The sequence below is a fragment of the Chionomys nivalis genome, chromosome 1 (assembly GCF_950005125.1).
Source record: "Chionomys nivalis chromosome 1, mChiNiv1.1, whole genome shotgun sequence".
NCBI classification, from domain to species: domain Eukaryota; kingdom Metazoa; phylum Chordata; class Mammalia; order Rodentia; family Cricetidae; genus Chionomys; species Chionomys nivalis.
The window spans coordinates 80,266,286-80,283,712 of NC_080086.1; the positions used below are offsets into that span (position 1 = coordinate 80,266,286).

At 41.7% G+C, this 17,427-nt stretch overlaps 1 protein-coding gene across 1 annotated transcript in view; it reads right to left on the bottom strand.

The window, feature by feature from the left end:
- The window catches only part of Eif2ak3 (eukaryotic translation initiation factor 2 alpha kinase 3), a 70,000-nt gene that overhangs the window by 24,032 nt on the left and 28,541 nt on the right, over window positions 1–17,427 (bottom strand). Inside the window, exons 3-11 of the mRNA XM_057777974.1 lie at window positions 13,255–13,449; window positions 11,701–11,834; window positions 8,969–9,203; window positions 8,063–8,225; window positions 6,405–6,545; window positions 4,923–5,045; window positions 4,429–4,649; window positions 1,863–1,975; window positions 124–246 (exon numbers count right to left, since the gene is read on the bottom strand). Of these exons, the coding sequence (XP_057633957.1) occupies window positions 124–246; window positions 1,863–1,975; window positions 4,429–4,649; window positions 4,923–5,045; window positions 6,405–6,545; window positions 8,063–8,225; window positions 8,969–9,203; window positions 11,701–11,834; window positions 13,255–13,449 (1,448 nt within the window). The remainder of the gene's footprint in view (window positions 1–123; window positions 247–1,862; window positions 1,976–4,428; window positions 4,650–4,922; window positions 5,046–6,404; window positions 6,546–8,062; window positions 8,226–8,968; window positions 9,204–11,700; window positions 11,835–13,254; window positions 13,450–17,427) is intronic.

A 17,427-nucleotide genomic window follows, 5' to 3' on the forward strand; every position in this document is an offset into this window, starting at 1 on the left:
TGTGACTTGGCAGCATTCAGAACCACAAAGTTGGAAGAAGAAGATACATTGTGACTATGGAGCACAAGGAAGACATTTTGCCTATGAGATGAGATCCAATTTACTAACTGCATCGTCCATTACCTATTGGGGAGACGGATCCTCTTGATAGCATAATTGCAATCATCTACTTTGTTTTTAGCTTCAAAGACAACTCCAAAGCCACCACGACCCAAGCACTGAATTGGCTCAAAATCTGTTAGATATCTTTAAAGAAATACATACAAAATTTTAAAAGTTTGAAGTAGTTTTAAATGTTATAATATTTCAATATGAAACAGAAACAGTTCAGTATTGTATCATCATACATAAATGCAAGAACTCTGTAAACTCTCAGAATGTATTTCACAAAAAGCACAGCTTGAATTTTATTAGCAGTATTCTAGGTTCACGTGTGTGCATAAATAAGCAAACACGCATACATACTTATAAATTCCACACGCATAAGTAATAAATGCCTTGCTTAGTTGACCATCACTTGTCCTTACAGTATCTGTACCAGTGATCTGTTCGATACAGAACTTTCCATCAGCAATCACACTACCACCTTCTCCATTCTCTAAGCTTTTGTTTTCTTCGGCATTTCTGACTCTGTTAAAGATGCTCTTTCACGCTATTTCATTGCTTTTAAATTTTCTCTTAGGAAAGTTAATGTTATTACATTTAAGTACGCTGTAGCTGGAGCTCTGAGTAGGTACCAAAGCTGACTCTAGTAGGATGGCCTCACCAGTCAGTATACCCACCACAGTGCCCAGGGCAGCTCAGTTCCCCACTGTCAGTCACCTGTGCGTGTCACTGTCACCTGCAGCCTCCCTGTGGTGCCTCATGACCGTCCTCCTGCTCTGACCTCCCTGTCTGAATTACTGCCATGAGCCACCATGACTGGCTCTCTTCAGTTTCTTGTCAGGTTCAGGGGGGAAAGTGTGTCTCATGATTGTATTTCTCACTCTAAAACCAGTTCACATTTGAGTTGTGTTCCCCACGCTGGAATTAATGTCATAAATTCTAAGCTGTGCATTCTGGGTACTGTAATGAGAACACAGAAGACGGGGTCCGGCCTATGCTGTGCATCGTGCCCTCTCAGGCTCAGCCTTCTTGTTATTACCATGCGCTCTCCTGGATAGCTGCTTCTTTGCATTTAATGAGACCTCACCCTCATTCGTTCTGATCTTGGCTATTTAACTGTTCCATTGCACTGTCCACACAGTGTACAGAATACTTTCTTTTGCAGTTACAAGGAAGCTCATGTGTCTCAGTACGACTGCATCATGAGGACCATAAATGTGGGCAAAACATTTTTGTTTCTTTTTGTCTTTCTAGAATCTGGACACTAGCTCGCAAATCAAAGGTCTCTCAAATGTCTGTTGAGTTACTGTGAGGATTAATGCATCCCACAGATGGAGACTCAGCTGTTCTGAGGAGTTGTTCTTATGAAGTAAGCTATGACTTGCACACACATGTTAATTTAGTAGTTGCCTCAGCTGTTCAGAGAACAGCTAAGGAGGAGACATAATCAATGCCAACCCTCCCTGGGCCAATTACCTTCACAGAGAAGGAAGAGCGATCATCTGAATTCCCAAAAATAGCGAGTCAAAGACCTCAGTACAAATCTGCCTCCTCAAACGCAAAAGCCTTCAACAGTTCCAAGACCAATGGCACCACCTTCCTAGCTTCTAAAAAGAGTGACATCTCATACGTGATGTAAGACATAACTAAGTCTCATTTTGCTAACATCTGAGCTGGAGGATGACAAAACTGGGATTTGAACTCACAGCTGAACACACCAGAGGCTGCTTGTATGCATCATTTCCCAAGACACCTACCGGGACACGTAGCCTGAGTGTTTAACGTCGTTCCAGCTACTGTCACTGACATCAGCACTCGCAGAATCGTATTTATTTTCAGTCTGACACTGAGTTTCAGACTCTTTCCTTTGCTGAGAAAGTAGAAAGCAGTTACTTACTGTTAGTACAAAGCTGAACGGAAGTCAGCTGATCATCTTAGTTCAAGAGATAACATTGAAAAACAAACAGCACTGGGAAAATGAAAAGCATACACACAAGAAGAGCGATTCCCTTTACTGTATCTCAATAGGCTTAATTCCCATTGCCAGCCCTATTGTTAGGAAATGGATTTTTGTTCTTTACTCTTTTAAAAATATTTTATGTGTATGAATGTTTGCCTTCATGTATGTGTATGCACCCTACGTATATATGTGTTTAAGTGACTACCATGGCCAGAAGAACATGTCAGATCCCCTAGAATACAATTACAGATGGCTGTGAGATGCGCTGTGGGTACTGGGAACTGAACCTGGTTCCTCTTTAAGAGAAGTGATCTTAACCTCTGAGTCATCTCTCCACCCCTTGTAGATGCTTTTAAAAATATTCTGACTACAGGAAATTGAACTTGGCAATGTCTCTTTACCAACCTCAGAATAACTTTCTAGAGAATATTAAATATTAGCAGAGATAATCATGGCTCATCTATTCTATAACTAATTCTTGTCTTGCTAGGTGTTATGTAAGGGACTGGAGAGCTGGACAAGTGACTAACTTGTTCCAGAACATCTTCTGCAAGCAGAGAGAAACAAGACAGTCCCTATTAAATGTATTAGCAAGGGGAAGAGGGTGTATTTATTATTAATTATGTAAATGTATTATGTCTGCATGTACGCCTGCATGCCAGAAGGAGGTAATCAGATCACGTTATAGATGGTTGTGAGCCACCATGTGGCTGGTTGCCGGGAAGTGAACTCAGGATCTCTGGAAGAGCAGCCAGTGAGTGCCCTTAACTTCTGAGCCATCTCTCCAGCCTGAGGGTTTTTCTGACATAAGCAGAGAACCTAACTCAGGAATCTAAGGACCCAGGTGTGGGGAAAGTTGAGTACAGAACAGGTAGGGCACGACTCACAGGGAACCCTTGCGTTTTTGAAGGACGAACTTATTCTATCAAAAACGTGAAGTCAGTTATTAGAGTTTTAATGTTAGGAAATGAGTTAAAATGGAGTGGGGATGGAGACTGGCTTGTAGACAGGAAGTGGACAAGAGGCATGAGCCCAATTAGAGGATATTTCAGTGATCAGAAGATGAGCAAGTGATGGTTATCTGTATGGAGGAAATGAAAGCTGAAAATATTTAGGAAGAAGACCTTGACAGAACTGGTGACTGGTGCAGGAGAGAACAGACAGCAGGTAAGAACACTGTGGTCTGAGACAGAAAAAGCGCGAGACAGGCTGGGGATGGGATGGATGGATGAGCACAGTGTGAGCTAACTGTATAGCTCTAACTAGACAGTTGCTCCAGAGAAACGATTTGGATCTGGGAGCAAACCAGGAAGTTGATGCAGGCCAACTGCAGTCAGTCCTGGTCAACATGGGCTACAGGGTAAGCCCCTTTCTATAAAAACAAAAAACGAAAATAGAGAACATGTGAGGAGACCCTGTGGAGCCCTGAGGTGTAGGGTGGGGCTGGGAGGAGCAGAGAAGGGTGAAGTCCTGAAGGATGCACTAACTTCCAAGAAGACTGGGAGGGCCTGGGTCAGGAAGTCAGACAAAAATAGTCAAAGAGAAGCATCCAACAGTGTCATCACAGAGGCTCAGCTGGGGGACAGGAAAACTGTCCACTATGTCAACAAAGGATCATCCAGAGCTCTGGTCAAGGTCAGCTTTGTGAGCAGCAGGAATGAAAGCCAGAGTGCAAAGGCCAGAGGACCAAGTGCAGACAAGGAAGCAGACATGGGGTGCAGCCATGCCTCGCACCACAACCATTCAGGCCTCCACAGCACACGAACAACAGTGTGTTCTACACATATTATTATAATAACTGAAAGATATCTTATTTTTATATGTGTGTATGTGTGTGCATGACTCTATGTCAGAATATGGAGAACAGAAGAGGCTGTCAGATCCCCTGTCGTTGGAGTTACAGGCAGTTAAGAGCTGTCTGATGTGGGCACACAAGAGCAGCAAGTGCGCCTAACCACGGAACTACCACTCCAGCCCTCCCGTAACATAGAATAGAGTTAAAAACCAACTGTGGCTAGTATTCTTTATTATTGGGCTTTATCTATTTCAGATACAGAGACACTTAACACTGTGTTGTAAGCACACACTGTGTAAGACTGCAGCCTTGCAGCAGCAGGCTGTGTTATAATGTCTAGCATGCAACAGTCTTGGCCACTTAGAGTGGAAGTACACTTGAGGACCTTTGCACAGTGATAAAATTGCCTGGTGACACATTTCCCAGAATGTACCTTCTTGGCTAAGTGATGGACGACTATATAAGCATAAGTGACCTGTGGTAAAATCAGAATACATTAACTTCTCCTACCGTGAGCTTTCTATACAGCAGATACTTTGAAGCACATCGGGTTGAAAGAGCATCTTACCCTGTGGGGCTGAGGATGGAAAAGCCTGCGCACGACAAAGGTTGTAACTACGATGCAAAGCAATATGGTTCCAAATATTTCCTTCCACCAGTGCAGGAGGAGGACGGGGTCCTTCTTGCGGATGCTCTTGACGTAGTGTGGGCTCTCCAGGAATCTGACTGTGATCTGTGTGCTCCGTTTATTCCTCTCTCTCTTGTAATATGGAAGATAGTAACCATTGTCTGAGAGAACAATCAAAAGGGTTTTCCTGTTAAGACAAGTATAACAATCCTACCCACCTCTTTTTTTCAAGGCAGGGTTTCTCTGTGTAGCCCTAACTGTCCTGAAACCCTTATAATCTAGCTGTGAAGCTTGTACTGCTTACTGCCTCCCAAATTTATTTTTTTATTCTTCTGTGTGTCAATCAGCTTACCTTCATCTGAATTCTATTAATTAATTTCAAGTAACTGAATGAGTCGATTGAGTAATTTCCACTTATGAGTAATGACACTTACCATATGGATACTGGAGGATTGAGAGCGCACCATTACTGTATTCCTCATGGGAAAACTTATCATTACTTAGGCATTTGTCAAATTCGTCAGACCCGACCAAGACGGGAGTCCTGGAAGGAGAATCTAAAAGGAATGCAAACAATTAACCACGTGACTTTAATGTGAGAATCAAACAGTCCTACATAGAGCACAAGACTCGGAAGATGGCCCACACCTGCAGTGCAAGCTCTTGGAGAGAAGGAGATATTTGAGCTCAGGAGTTGGAGATGAACCTTGGCAACGCAGATCATATCTCAAAACAACAGATGCAGAAAGTCATACAAAAAAAAAATTACTTAATCAGCAGGGCAGTTAACTGGGTAAAGGCATTTGCCATAGAAGCCTCAAACTTGAGTCTGATCTTGGAACCAATATGAAAGTGGAAGGAGGGGGCTGGAGAGATGGCTCAGAGGTTAAGAGCACTGCCTGCTCTTCCAAAGGTCCTGAGTTCAATTCCCAGCAACCACATGGTGGCTCACAACCATCTGTAATGGGGTCTGGTGCCCTCTTCTGGCCTTCAGGCATACACACAGACAGAATGCTGTATACAGAATAAAGAAAGAAAGAAAGAAAGAAAGAAAGAAAGAAAGAAAGAAAGAAAGAAAGAAAGAAAGAAAGAAAGAAAGAAAGTGGAAGGAGCGAATTACTCCACAGCTGTCCTTAGACTGACTCACATGCTCAGGGCATGCACTTCCCATAATAAAATTAAACTAAAAGTTTTTCAAAAAGTAGTTCAAATACATCATTTACAATAAAAAACAAACAAAAGGTGTGGAAAAATACCTAAAGGGTTATACCGGTACTTCAACTAACTTATTCTTCACCGAAATACCTAAAGGGTTATAGCGGTACTTCAACTAACTTATTCTTCACCAAAATAATACCTAAAGGGTTATACCGGCACTTCAACTAACTTATTCTTCACCGAAAAATGTGATGATCATGTAGCTTTTTCACTTACTCTTTTTTTATTGAGACAGGGTCTTACGGTGTAGCCCTGGCTGTCCTCAGATTGGCTCTGTAAACTAGGCTGGTCTCAAACTCAGAGATCTGCCTACCTCTGCACCACCACCATCTGGTATATACTTTTCTTTCTTTCTCTTTTTAAAAGCTATTATTGTTTGTTTTGGAGACAGGGTCTTACTGTGTAGCCCCGATAGGCTGGAACTCACTGTGCAGACCAGGCTGGCCTCAAACTCGGAGCTTGAACTGCTTCTGCACCCCCCAAGTGCTTGGATTAAAGGTGTGCTTGTTCTTTTCTTGAGATAGGGTCTCTTGTAACCCAGACTGACCTCAGACTCACTTGGCAGCTAAATAGGACCCTGAACTCCTCTGAACCTCCTGCTTCCACCTTCCAAACGCTGGGAGGTTGCAGGTGTGTGCTACCACACATGGCTTACCTAGACACTCTAGTGGTATTTGTAAAGTTTCTAGGTGACTTACGGATTAAGGGCTTCCATTTGATCGTCGGTAGAGGAATAATTGCATTTTCGCTATTGACAGACTCCAAGGCCTTTGGGCTTGTAGGGAACTTTTCTGAGACTCTGACGGATGACTGCAGGTAAAGCTGGCCTCTGTACATCCCTGGGTCAACCACAAAAACACATCAGCCATGAGACGGTGTTCTTAAAAGTTCACTTTGACTTATGGCACTTAGATGAATTCTACTTACTCCTTTGCTTACTACACAGTTCTTTCCAGAGAAGAAAGATGTTCAAAGCGTTTATATATGACTCAACAAAAACCAAGACACATAAGGCCTCTACACTGTTAGGTTGTGGATGATCTTTCTGTACGCTGGGAAGAAGTCTTTGCCAGGGCATCTTCTGATTGGTTTAATAAAGAGCTGAATGGCCAACAGTCAGGAGGGAGAGGATAGATGGAACTTCCAGGAGAGAGGGGAACTCTGGGAGAAATATGAGGTGTAAGAGATTCTCCAGCCAGACACAGAGGAAATGGGATGCACAATATAGAGGAGAGGTAATAAACCACATGCCAGAACATATAATAATATAAATGAGTTAATTTAAGTTTCAAAAGCTAGTTGGGAACAAGCCTAAGCTAAGACCAAGCTTTCATAGTTAATAAGAAACCTGTGCCATTATTTGGGAGCTGGCCATTTGAAGTCCGACTACACTGTTTTACAAATATATGGCTACTATAAGGCCTCTATAATGTTCCTCACTAAGTAAACAGACCTTTTCTTTTTTTTTCTTTTTTTTTGGTTTTTCGAGACAGGGTTTCTCTGTAGCTTTGGTGCCTGTCCCAGAACTAGCTCTTGTAGATCATGCTGGCCTCAAACTCCCAGAGATCCACCTGCCTCTGTCTCCCGAATGCTGGGATTAAAGGTGTGCGCCACCAACCGCCCGGCTGTAAACAGACCTTTTCAATAACAGAAAACCATTCCAACCAAAATATTTTTAAAAAAACCAAAACAAACAAAACTCCCTGTGTTACAGAGACAAAGATAAAATGACTGTCTCTGTAAGGGAAGTTTATGCAAACAGTTGTAATTCCTGGGCCATGACTAGCAGATTGGCCAATTGCTATTGCAACACATGTATGTTGTTTTATTTTACAAAAAGGAGGGCATTCTTTACTTACATGAATATATTATTTAAATATATATTTTGACTTATTCAAGTTGCCAAAAACATTCAGATTACAGTTTTTCAGGAGACTGGGTTGAAGTATGGGTGGCATATAGTTTATATAATTTTGTGACAACTTAAACCCAAACTAGTCCAAACATATGCAAAAAACTTCAAAATGTATTTATATGACAAGCTCAGTAGTCCAGAAGCAAAGAACGTTGCTTCTGTTTCTCAGGAAAGCTATAAAGATGCCATGAAATAAACTAACTACAGCCCGGAAGGGAGAGCAAACCTATACAGATGCGAGGGGAGGGTTTTACATCTACATAGTAGAGCATTTCCACGCATTTCTAACATAAGTCTCAGAATACACTGTACTAATTAGACTGCAGAACTGGACAGCTGGAAAGACTGCAGGAGTATAAATCAAGGCAGAGATGTTAGGGAAGACTCAGCAACAAAGTGCTCTGGGCATCAGTGGACCGTTCACCAGCCACATCTACCCACCTAAGTACACGCTGTTTTCTGTGGCTCCTCGAGCAGCCTCTACAATGTCTTCGTCATCTCCCAAACCTTCTTCATTAGTCGTGTAACTTGTGTCATCAAACAGACTGACGGGGACGACTTTGCCATCCCTGACCAACCAGGCAGACGCGATCGGAGTGCAGAACTAGACAAGAGGGGAAAACATTCAGTAACTTAAGTGGTATTTAAGAGGTTCCAACTTTAAATGTTAGTTACTTATTTATTATTTCTTTCTGTATGTGTGGAGTGAGTATGCACATGCATGTGGAAGCTAGATGTTGATGCTGGCTGTCTTCTTCAGCCGCTTTTATTTATTTATTCTTATTTTATGAATATGGGTGTTGTGTGTGCATGAATGTTTGTGCACCACATGCACGTCTGGGATCTGTGGTTGGATTTGGGCCAAATGGAGTTATAGGCAGTTGTGAGTAGCCACATGGGTGCTAGAAATCTCACGTGTGTCCTCTGCAAGAGCAGCAACCGCTCTTACCCACTGAGCCCTCTACTTCTCAGCTCCCCCATCTTACTTTGATACAGGGTCTCTCACCAACTCCAGGAACTAACTGTTTAGGCTAGGATGGCCAGCGAGCTCCATCAAGCTCCAGCGAGCTCCATCCATCTGCCCCTTTCTGCCTTCCCAGAGCTGGTTGTTGACCTGGATCCGCTGGCCTGGCTTTTCATGTTGGTGCTAGGGATGTGAACACGAGTTCTCACACTTGTACAGCAAGTAATTACTCATTGAACCACCTTGCCAGCTCCACAAAATGTCTCTTAAAGTCACAGTTTTAAAGCAGAGAAGAGCTGTGGATCCAAAGTTACCTCCCTTAGCAAAGTGTTTGATTAAACAGGGACTGGGGGTCACAGTCACTGAGTCCGGGGTCTCAATACCTGATACTCCCATTCCAGGTGGCCTCCCTTCTTATTAAACGCAATGACCTTCCAATCAGCAACGGAGACCTTTATCACCGTGTCCAGCATGGAACCTTCCTGTTCTTCCACATCTGAAATAATTTTAGAGTCTTCTTTGTTTCCACCGGGTTTAAAGGTGCTCTCAATAAATCCGGCTCTAGTTTCCATGTCTGGAATATACCGAAGTTCAAAGTGGCCAACACTGAAATTCCACCTTAAATTTACAAAGGTGTGTTTTAGAATCTTATATTTAAACAAAGGGACCAAATAATACGCACTGTTTTTAGACTGAAGAAGAAAACAACAATTTTGTGATGAGAGAAAAAGTCACCATAACTTTCTGGAAAGGCAAGCAATGCTGATTTCCACCACAAGAGGGCATGAAAGAACCACGGCTGATCCTTTGTAAACAACCATTCTGAGGTTGTGGACTGGAACCACCTAAGGCCAGATATTCTCTCAAAAATTAACACATCTCATAAAGCACAACAAAATCAACTTAAAATGAAGTAACATGCAGCCTGACTTAATTTCTTAATCACCTGAGCACATTTCATTCAAGTGCAATAAAACCAACAAACCAATATAAAAGGCAAGGTACATGCATCAATTTTAGATTCTAATGGAAAGATAACCTTGCTGAACAACTTCAACTTTTTCAGTCACCTAAACTCTACTGTAAGATCTCTATTAATCAAGATATGTTGGATCATTCAGTCTGTCCTAGGTGACCATATTCTTATCCATAAAGCAGCAATGTTTCCTCTACAGTTATGAAACAGGAAAGCTACTTAACTATTGACTTAACTATCATGTCACTTAGAAAGAAAATGGTCTAAATCTCTGTGAGTTTGAGACCAGCCTGGTCTACAAGAGCTAGTTCCAGGACAGGCTCCAAAGCCACAGAGAAACCCTGTCTCGAAAAACCAAAAAAAAAAAAAAAAAAAGAATTCTGAAATTTAGTAATGCACACACACATATGTATACATATATGTATAAGTACATATACATATATGTTCATGTTTAAGGAACGTGGAGCTGAGAAGACACACACTCTTAAGGAATCCAGAGTTTAGAACCCCACATCTTCCAGTTCTGGTAACTCACAAATCTGCTAAGCTGCACTTCTGCTCCCAGGTGGCCGAGCTCCCACTGAGCTCTCAGACTTAACAGTCTCAGCAGGATAAAGAGCAGCACGTAAATGCAAACCTCTAGTCATAGGCCATAAAAACAGAAAGAAGAAATGCATTCTTAAATCAGGCTTGAAAAAACACATTTCAGGAGAGACTCCTGAATTCTATTTCATCAGATGACAAAATCTGCAAGTCTGGTTCAGCTTCACAGATCAATATGGGATCTAAAATGATTGTTTTTTTTTTTACTATACATACACTCAGAGCTTAGTGTATCAGGCTGAAAAAGTCTGGGCATGACAGAGGATCAGCATAGCTAACATTTGAATTATATATTTAAGTGGAGAAACTACATAAGGGGTTCATTATTTGGAGAAACAAAAAGTATTACATCAAATGAATGGCTAGTAGTTTTAAAGAAAGCAGAGTAAATGATTCTTCTAAAACTAGGACTGGGACTGTAGCTCAGGGATGGAGCATTGCCTAGCATGTGCAAAGAGCTGGGTTTGATTCTCAGCATTACAAAAATGAAGGTAAGTAAAATAAAATAGGGCTAACGAGATAAACTATGAAACTACCCACTAGACACTCAAACAGCACACGTTGACTTTGTCTTAAGAGCTTCCTGCCATGAAATTTATCTCAGTCATTTTACCACAAGTGTCACTGACCTAAGACCAAGCCAAAATACATTCACTCCATGGCACTCTGGGGTACCACACCTTGAAGCACACAATGTGAAGCCGCTTGATATCATATGTCAACATAAGCAATAAAACTAGCCTGCCTCCATCTTAGGCTCAAAAGCCATCTTATAGTAAAAACAAACTAGGTTTATTCCTGTTTATGATTAAATCTGTTTCTCAAGGATTGGGCTATCCCCTACCTGTAACCTCAACTATAAATGGTTCTGTAGTGCCTCTTCCAGGAAATGGCAACCATGTCTTTGTTTCTAACGTTTTTATAACCATCTTGCTACCCTACCTTTGTTTCAAAGTTGTTATGACTACCTTGTTATGATGACCTGTTGTTATGGCTACCTTGTTATTACCATTTTGCAATCATGTCTTTGTTTCAGGAGGTCATTATGACTAACTTGTTATGTTTATGTTCTGCTCCTGTAACTCCACCTATTTTGTACACCAAATCCCCCATGTGGAAACCCCCTTACCCCTGAGCTATAAAAATCTTGTCTTTCTTAAGTCCAATGCAGACTTCTTGAACCCAACTTTAGGGGGAGACAGTCTGTATATACAAATAAAAAAGCTTGCTTTAATTAACTGTGCCACGATGATTTGGGTTGGTGGTCTTTCTCCTCCCATCTTTGGGATTAACACAGGAAGGCATTTATTTCTCTTTGTCCTTTTAGGTTAACAAATACTTCACAGAAACTCTACGAAGCAAAGTCTGTGAGAAATCTTGACTTTAAAGAAGTCTTCCTTCCAGACATCCCTCAGGGTTTCCCTGCATAGCTGGAACTCAGAGATCTACCTGCCTCTGCTGGAATTAAAGGTGTGTGCTACCATGCCCAGCTACCAAACTTCTAAATAATGCCATTACTGATATTCTGATACCCACTTCTCACTGCCACTGCGCGGCCCAACAGCTCTCACGGTCTTCTGTGTGCGTTGCAGAAGTAAGATGTCTTCCTCTTCTTCCATATCATCGCTATCCCATCGGCGACACCCCAAGGCAGAACAGATATACCTCAGCTGAAAACACAGATATAAAAAGAATCAAGGAAGCAACATACATGCACACCTCTATATAGCCCTGGCTGGCCTAGAACTTGCTCATGTAGATAAAGCTGGTTTTGATCTCACAGAGATCCACCTGCCCCTGCCTCATAGATACTGGGATTAAGGTGTGTGTCACTATACCCAGAACAAGATCTCTTTCTGGTTTTTGTTTGTTTGTTTGTTTTGAGACAGGGTTTCTCCGTGTACTAGCCCTGACTATTCTAGAACTTGCTTTGTAGGCTGGCCTTAAACTCAGAGATTGCCTGCCTCTGCCTCCCTAACACTGGGACTAAAGGCAAGCACCGCCATGTTTATAATTTTTAAAAGGTAATTTAAAAGTGCATAAGAAGTACTTAAGTAATGAGCATCAGTTAGATTACTAAATTCTGAAACAAGTATTTTAGAAACATGAAAGTTCCAACAGTATTTATTTCAGGGAGTGATTTTAGGATTTATATAATTGGAGCCCTATTTTGGGGGAATTCCATGAATAACAAATGGTATGTTTGCAAAAATGTCATTACGAAAATTCCAGATGAGCTGAAAAAAATCAATAAGTCTCAATATTTCCATCTAGCATTATGTATACAGATTTGAAAAATCTGAACCTTTTCTAATACCTTTAGGCTTAAGAAAAAAAGAGGATCCTTAGTTTGACCCAAACTAAAATCCACACAAAAGGTTGAAGACATGCTGGAATCCCAGACTTTTGTAGCAGTACATCCAGCCAGAGGAACAGGTGATTGGGCCCAATCCTGCTGTTTCACAGGAGAAACTCGCATAAAAGAAGAGTGAAGACTAAAGCTACAGTGGCCGGCCTGGATAGCATGGACTCTCAGCCCCATGCAGAAGCATGCGCAAGAGGTGAGTGCCGGGCCCAGCACCTGCATGAGGAACTGCTGAGCTGTGGGGACCTAAAAAGTCACATCCTCATCCTTCCTTTTCAGAGTGTAAATCTACACAGAAAATGTTTATATACCCAGGACTTAAGGTGGGTTGTAAAAATGACGGTTTAAATTAATTACTTCTAACGATGGATTTACCTTACATACCCGACCTCAGAGGCAGGCTGATTCTGAATTTATGCTAGAACTCTTGCTGGAGAGAATCTAGGTCATTAAAGACTCTGCCATCAGTCTGATCTAAGGCAACTCTGACTTTGGAGCTTAGCATTTTATTAAACCAATCACAGTGACATATCTTCACACAGTGTAAAGGAATATTCCACAACAATCCTCAGGGGAAATTACAATAAAGCTCAACTTCCAACTGGAAATCTTGGCGAGTTCGAGGCCAGCCTGGTGTGCACAGCAAGCTCTAGGCCAGTTAGCTACACAGTGAAACTGTGACTAAAAGCCCTGTTTCTTCCAACACCCCACACATTGTCACTCACCTTTCCACTATATGCACTGAGTCCATATGTAGTAAGAGATTTTCCTCCAACCAAAACGACATCGTCTCCAAACTTATATGACGACTCGAGAAGGGACTCCACAGTGAAAGGAACGGTCTCCATGCTCTCTCGGTCACGGTCCCACTGGAAGAGGTCTCCGTCCAGGGAAGGAATTATCATCTTATTCCCAAACACCTAAAACAAAAGCTGACTCTTAAAAGCCTCGAATCTGAAGAGTAGCAACTAAGGTCCAGGGCTCTAAGGAACACATAAAACACAATCTATCAACCAGAAGTAACGGGAAAGAACCGCCCATCACTTCACGGGCCTACAGTCCCCTGGCCTGACAGTCCAGTAAGGTTTTTTCTCAAACTCGGCTACAGGTCAAGAAAGTTTCATACTGATGAGTAAGTTGCCAAAAGAGATCCAGTGAAGTTAAAAAAAAAAAAAAAGATGCTTATTTTTTTATAGGCATTAATATGGAATGGTATGATTTTCTAGTAGAACATGCATTATTTTTAAACCTATGTTCTTACAGTCCGATCAAGGGAATATAGGGTGAGGGATGCTAATCAACCAGGGTCCATTCTCCTCATTTACCTTCTCAAATCTGCTGAGTTGGACGGCACATAACTAGGCCTCCTAAGTGTTTTATATGTGCAGCCATCCTTCCTTCTTTAAACAAAATTTATTATTTTGTTTGTTTGTTTTTCGAGACAGGGTTTATCCTTGTAGCCCTGGCTGTCCTGGAACTCTCTTTGCAGACGGGGCTGGCCTAGTACTCTTGAGATTCACCTGCCTCTGTCTCCTGAAAGTGTTGGGATTAAAGGTGTTGGCCACCACACCCAGCTAAAACAAAATCTTGATGAACGACCCAGAAAGGCAAGCAGACAAACAAAAATCACTGCCATATGGAGCTTGAATTCTGGTGTCTAGGGACAAAAACGTCATAAGTAAATGGTATATAGTACGTTGGTAACAGAGGTCATTACGGGGAACGTAGAATTAAAGACAAAGGGCAGAGGAGAATGTGGGCTGAGTGAGAAGGAAATGTCAATAAAGAACTCTCGGCAGATCCTGCTGGGAACGTTACTGACAGCAGGGCAAACCGTCAACATGAGATAGTGGACCATGTTGACATCTGGCGAGCAAGCTTGCAAAAGTCTCTGGGTAGAAATGACCTGGTCACTAGTGAGGCACCAGGAAGAAGGTGGACAGGCTGGGGCAACAGTGGAGCACAGCTAGCAGGCACAAGACAAAGACTACTCAGCACTGAGGGAAGTGAGGAAGTTGTCAGAACAGTGGAAACAGGGAGGTTTCAGTGGTGGATTCGCTGGACTGCGTGGGCAGAAGAAAGGAAATCGGGGCATGATCCAAGGTCTCTGGCCATGAATGTCTTAGGAATTTTAGTACAGATTTTCATGGCATTCACCTGCTGGCATTAAAAATAAAATGTCACCAACTCCAATTAATGACACAATTCCTATCTCGATCAATCAGGCTTAACACAGAATTCTCCTGGATGCCCTTGTTTCTGAAGCAGCAGGCTCGCTTTCAGTAGTTGGCATTAACTCACTCTCTATGCTTCCCAAATCTCTGCCTTAAAACTTTGGGGGTCTGGAAGATCGGTGGAGACACTGTCCTAATTTACCGCTTTCATACTGTAGTTCAGACCCCTACTGCGTCTGACCTGAGCTATTATAATACCCTTTCCTTCAGACTAAGCTGATATATCTTTTAGATTAATCACTCTGGCCCCGTTAAGCTTGTTATGACAATATTGAAAAATCTTCAATGGTTCTTTATTATCTTCTTACTAAAGACCCCAAATCCCAAGGACTTGAAGCACTGTAGAGGACATTCAAAGTCCTGTGTGACCTCTAGCAACATTTCTATCACTTGTCTCTTTCCCTTTTCCCTGTGGTGGGCAGAATTCTGGCACGGTTACTTAACCAAACAATTACCAATCCTCTTACCACTCTTCAATTCACTGGCAATGTGTTTCTTCTCCCCGGAATACCTTATACACCTGCCTACTAAAACCTTACCTGGCCTTCTACCCGGTATCACTGATCTGTTTCAAAATCTAAGAAAATACCAGCAGTGGACACTTGCAGACAGACAATTTTCTATCCTACAGATTGTACTTTTTTTTTTTTAGTTGCTAGGGACTGAAGCAAAGGTCTCAGGCACCCAGGCAATGGGTTAGTGCCCTACTCTCAAGTTCCTCTGCTTTCATACCTGTTTTCTTAGGATGTATTCATTTTATGTGTTTTGCCTGTGTGTGTGTGTGTGTGTGTATACCATGTATATTCAGTGCCATGGTGGTCAGAAGAGGGTGTTGGACCCCTTGGAGCTGGAGTTACAAATGGTTGTGAGTTTCCATAGGGAACCAGAACCTGAACTCAGGCCTTTTGCAAGAGCAGTCAGTGCTTCATTTATTTATTTGTTTGTTTGTTTATTTATTTATTTATTTTTGAGACAGAGTTTTACAGTATAGCCCTGGCTGTCCAGGCTGGCCTTGAACTCACAGAGATCCGCCTGCCTCCCGAGTGCTCTTAACTACTGAGTTCTCTCTAGCTCCCTCTGTATCCACTTTTGCTGGGATAGGAGTGGAACCTGGGGCCTCCGGCACATTAGGTGAGTGCTCTGCCACTGGACCATATCAGTCTCAGCCCTGTGCTTCACTTCCTGTGGGAACTAAAGTCGAGACTCTATTATGTTCTCAAAACGGTTTACCAGGCATAGAAATGTTTACAATTTCTTTGTATTCAGTGACTATTATAAAAGTAAATGCTACTAAAAAAAATAAAAAGAGGAATTCCTGAATTCAGACCAATAAAAAAAATAAGTACCAATGAAAAATAAAAATAGAAAGGTTGGAATTTGGAAACAGTATCATTTTGTAATCATGAAAGTAAAGTTTAGATCAGATAAGAATTATCAATGTTAATTCTAGGCAGAAATTTTGGCAAGGATATTTACATGGTTTTTCTGTTGTAGTTTTAAAACAGTTTTCATATTGTAGTCCAGGCTGCCCTAGAACTCACTATGTAGCCCAGGCTGGCCTCAAACTCAGAGCAACCCTTCTGCATGTTTTCCAAGTGCTGTGATTACCAGGCATGTGCCATCATAGCTAGCTAATACCTTATTTTTTAAATAATATCTCCAAAGATATTGGAATATGCCACCTGATAATACTTAGTTTAAAATTACTATTTATTCTCTGCTTCCTTATATCTCTTTCTCTTAAATTTATTTTATGTGTATTGGTTTCTTGCCTGTGTTTGTATCTGTGCATTACATGTGTGAATTACAGGCAGTTGTGAGCTGCCAAAAATTGAGCCCAGGTCCTCTAGAAGAGCACTCAGTGCTCTTAACCACTGAGCCATTTCTCCAGCCTTTTTCCTTATATTTCTCTCTCTTTTTTTTTTTTCTTTCTTTTTTGGTTTTTCGAGACAAGGTTTCTCTGTGGTTTTGGAGCCTGTCCTGGAACTAGCTCTTGTAGACCAGGCTGGTCTCAAACTCACAGAGATCCGCCTGCCTCTGTCTCCCAAGTGCTGGGATTAAAGGCGTGTGCCACCACTGCCCGGCCTCCTTATATTTCTTGATAACATCATATTGCATTTAAAACAATTAACTTTATATTTGTAGAATGTCTGACTTAAAGTTGTCATTAAAACAAATTTTTGCTGTGATAAAGATGCAATGCAATATAATATGTAGATGTTATGCCATTTTAAGATACAAATTAAGTATTTACTGCTGTTTACCTTCCATCGTATGTTAGGAATTTGACATTCTACACAACAGAATGGCAGATTCAAATTACAGTAAATTCAAAGGGGTTGGGGGATGACTGGCACCAAAGGAAGAATCGCTGGGTCTGCACCAACAGTGAGCATCTCCTTTGGCACGTTTCTCCCACTAGCAATTCTTTCCCTACAGTAGCAGCTGGTTCTTAGGGAATGAATGCACGGGCTCCTAACCGCAGAAGGCAGCTGTCAAACTAAGGCGAACTGAAATTCAAGAACAACCTATGCATCTCCAAAGCAAGAGAAAATTAATGTCCAGTTAAAACAAATGTTTTAAACAACCAAGATGGTTTGAGATGACCGACCACAGTGAGAAAATGGCTTTATTTTAGGAGTTAAACCCCCAACAGTGGTAACT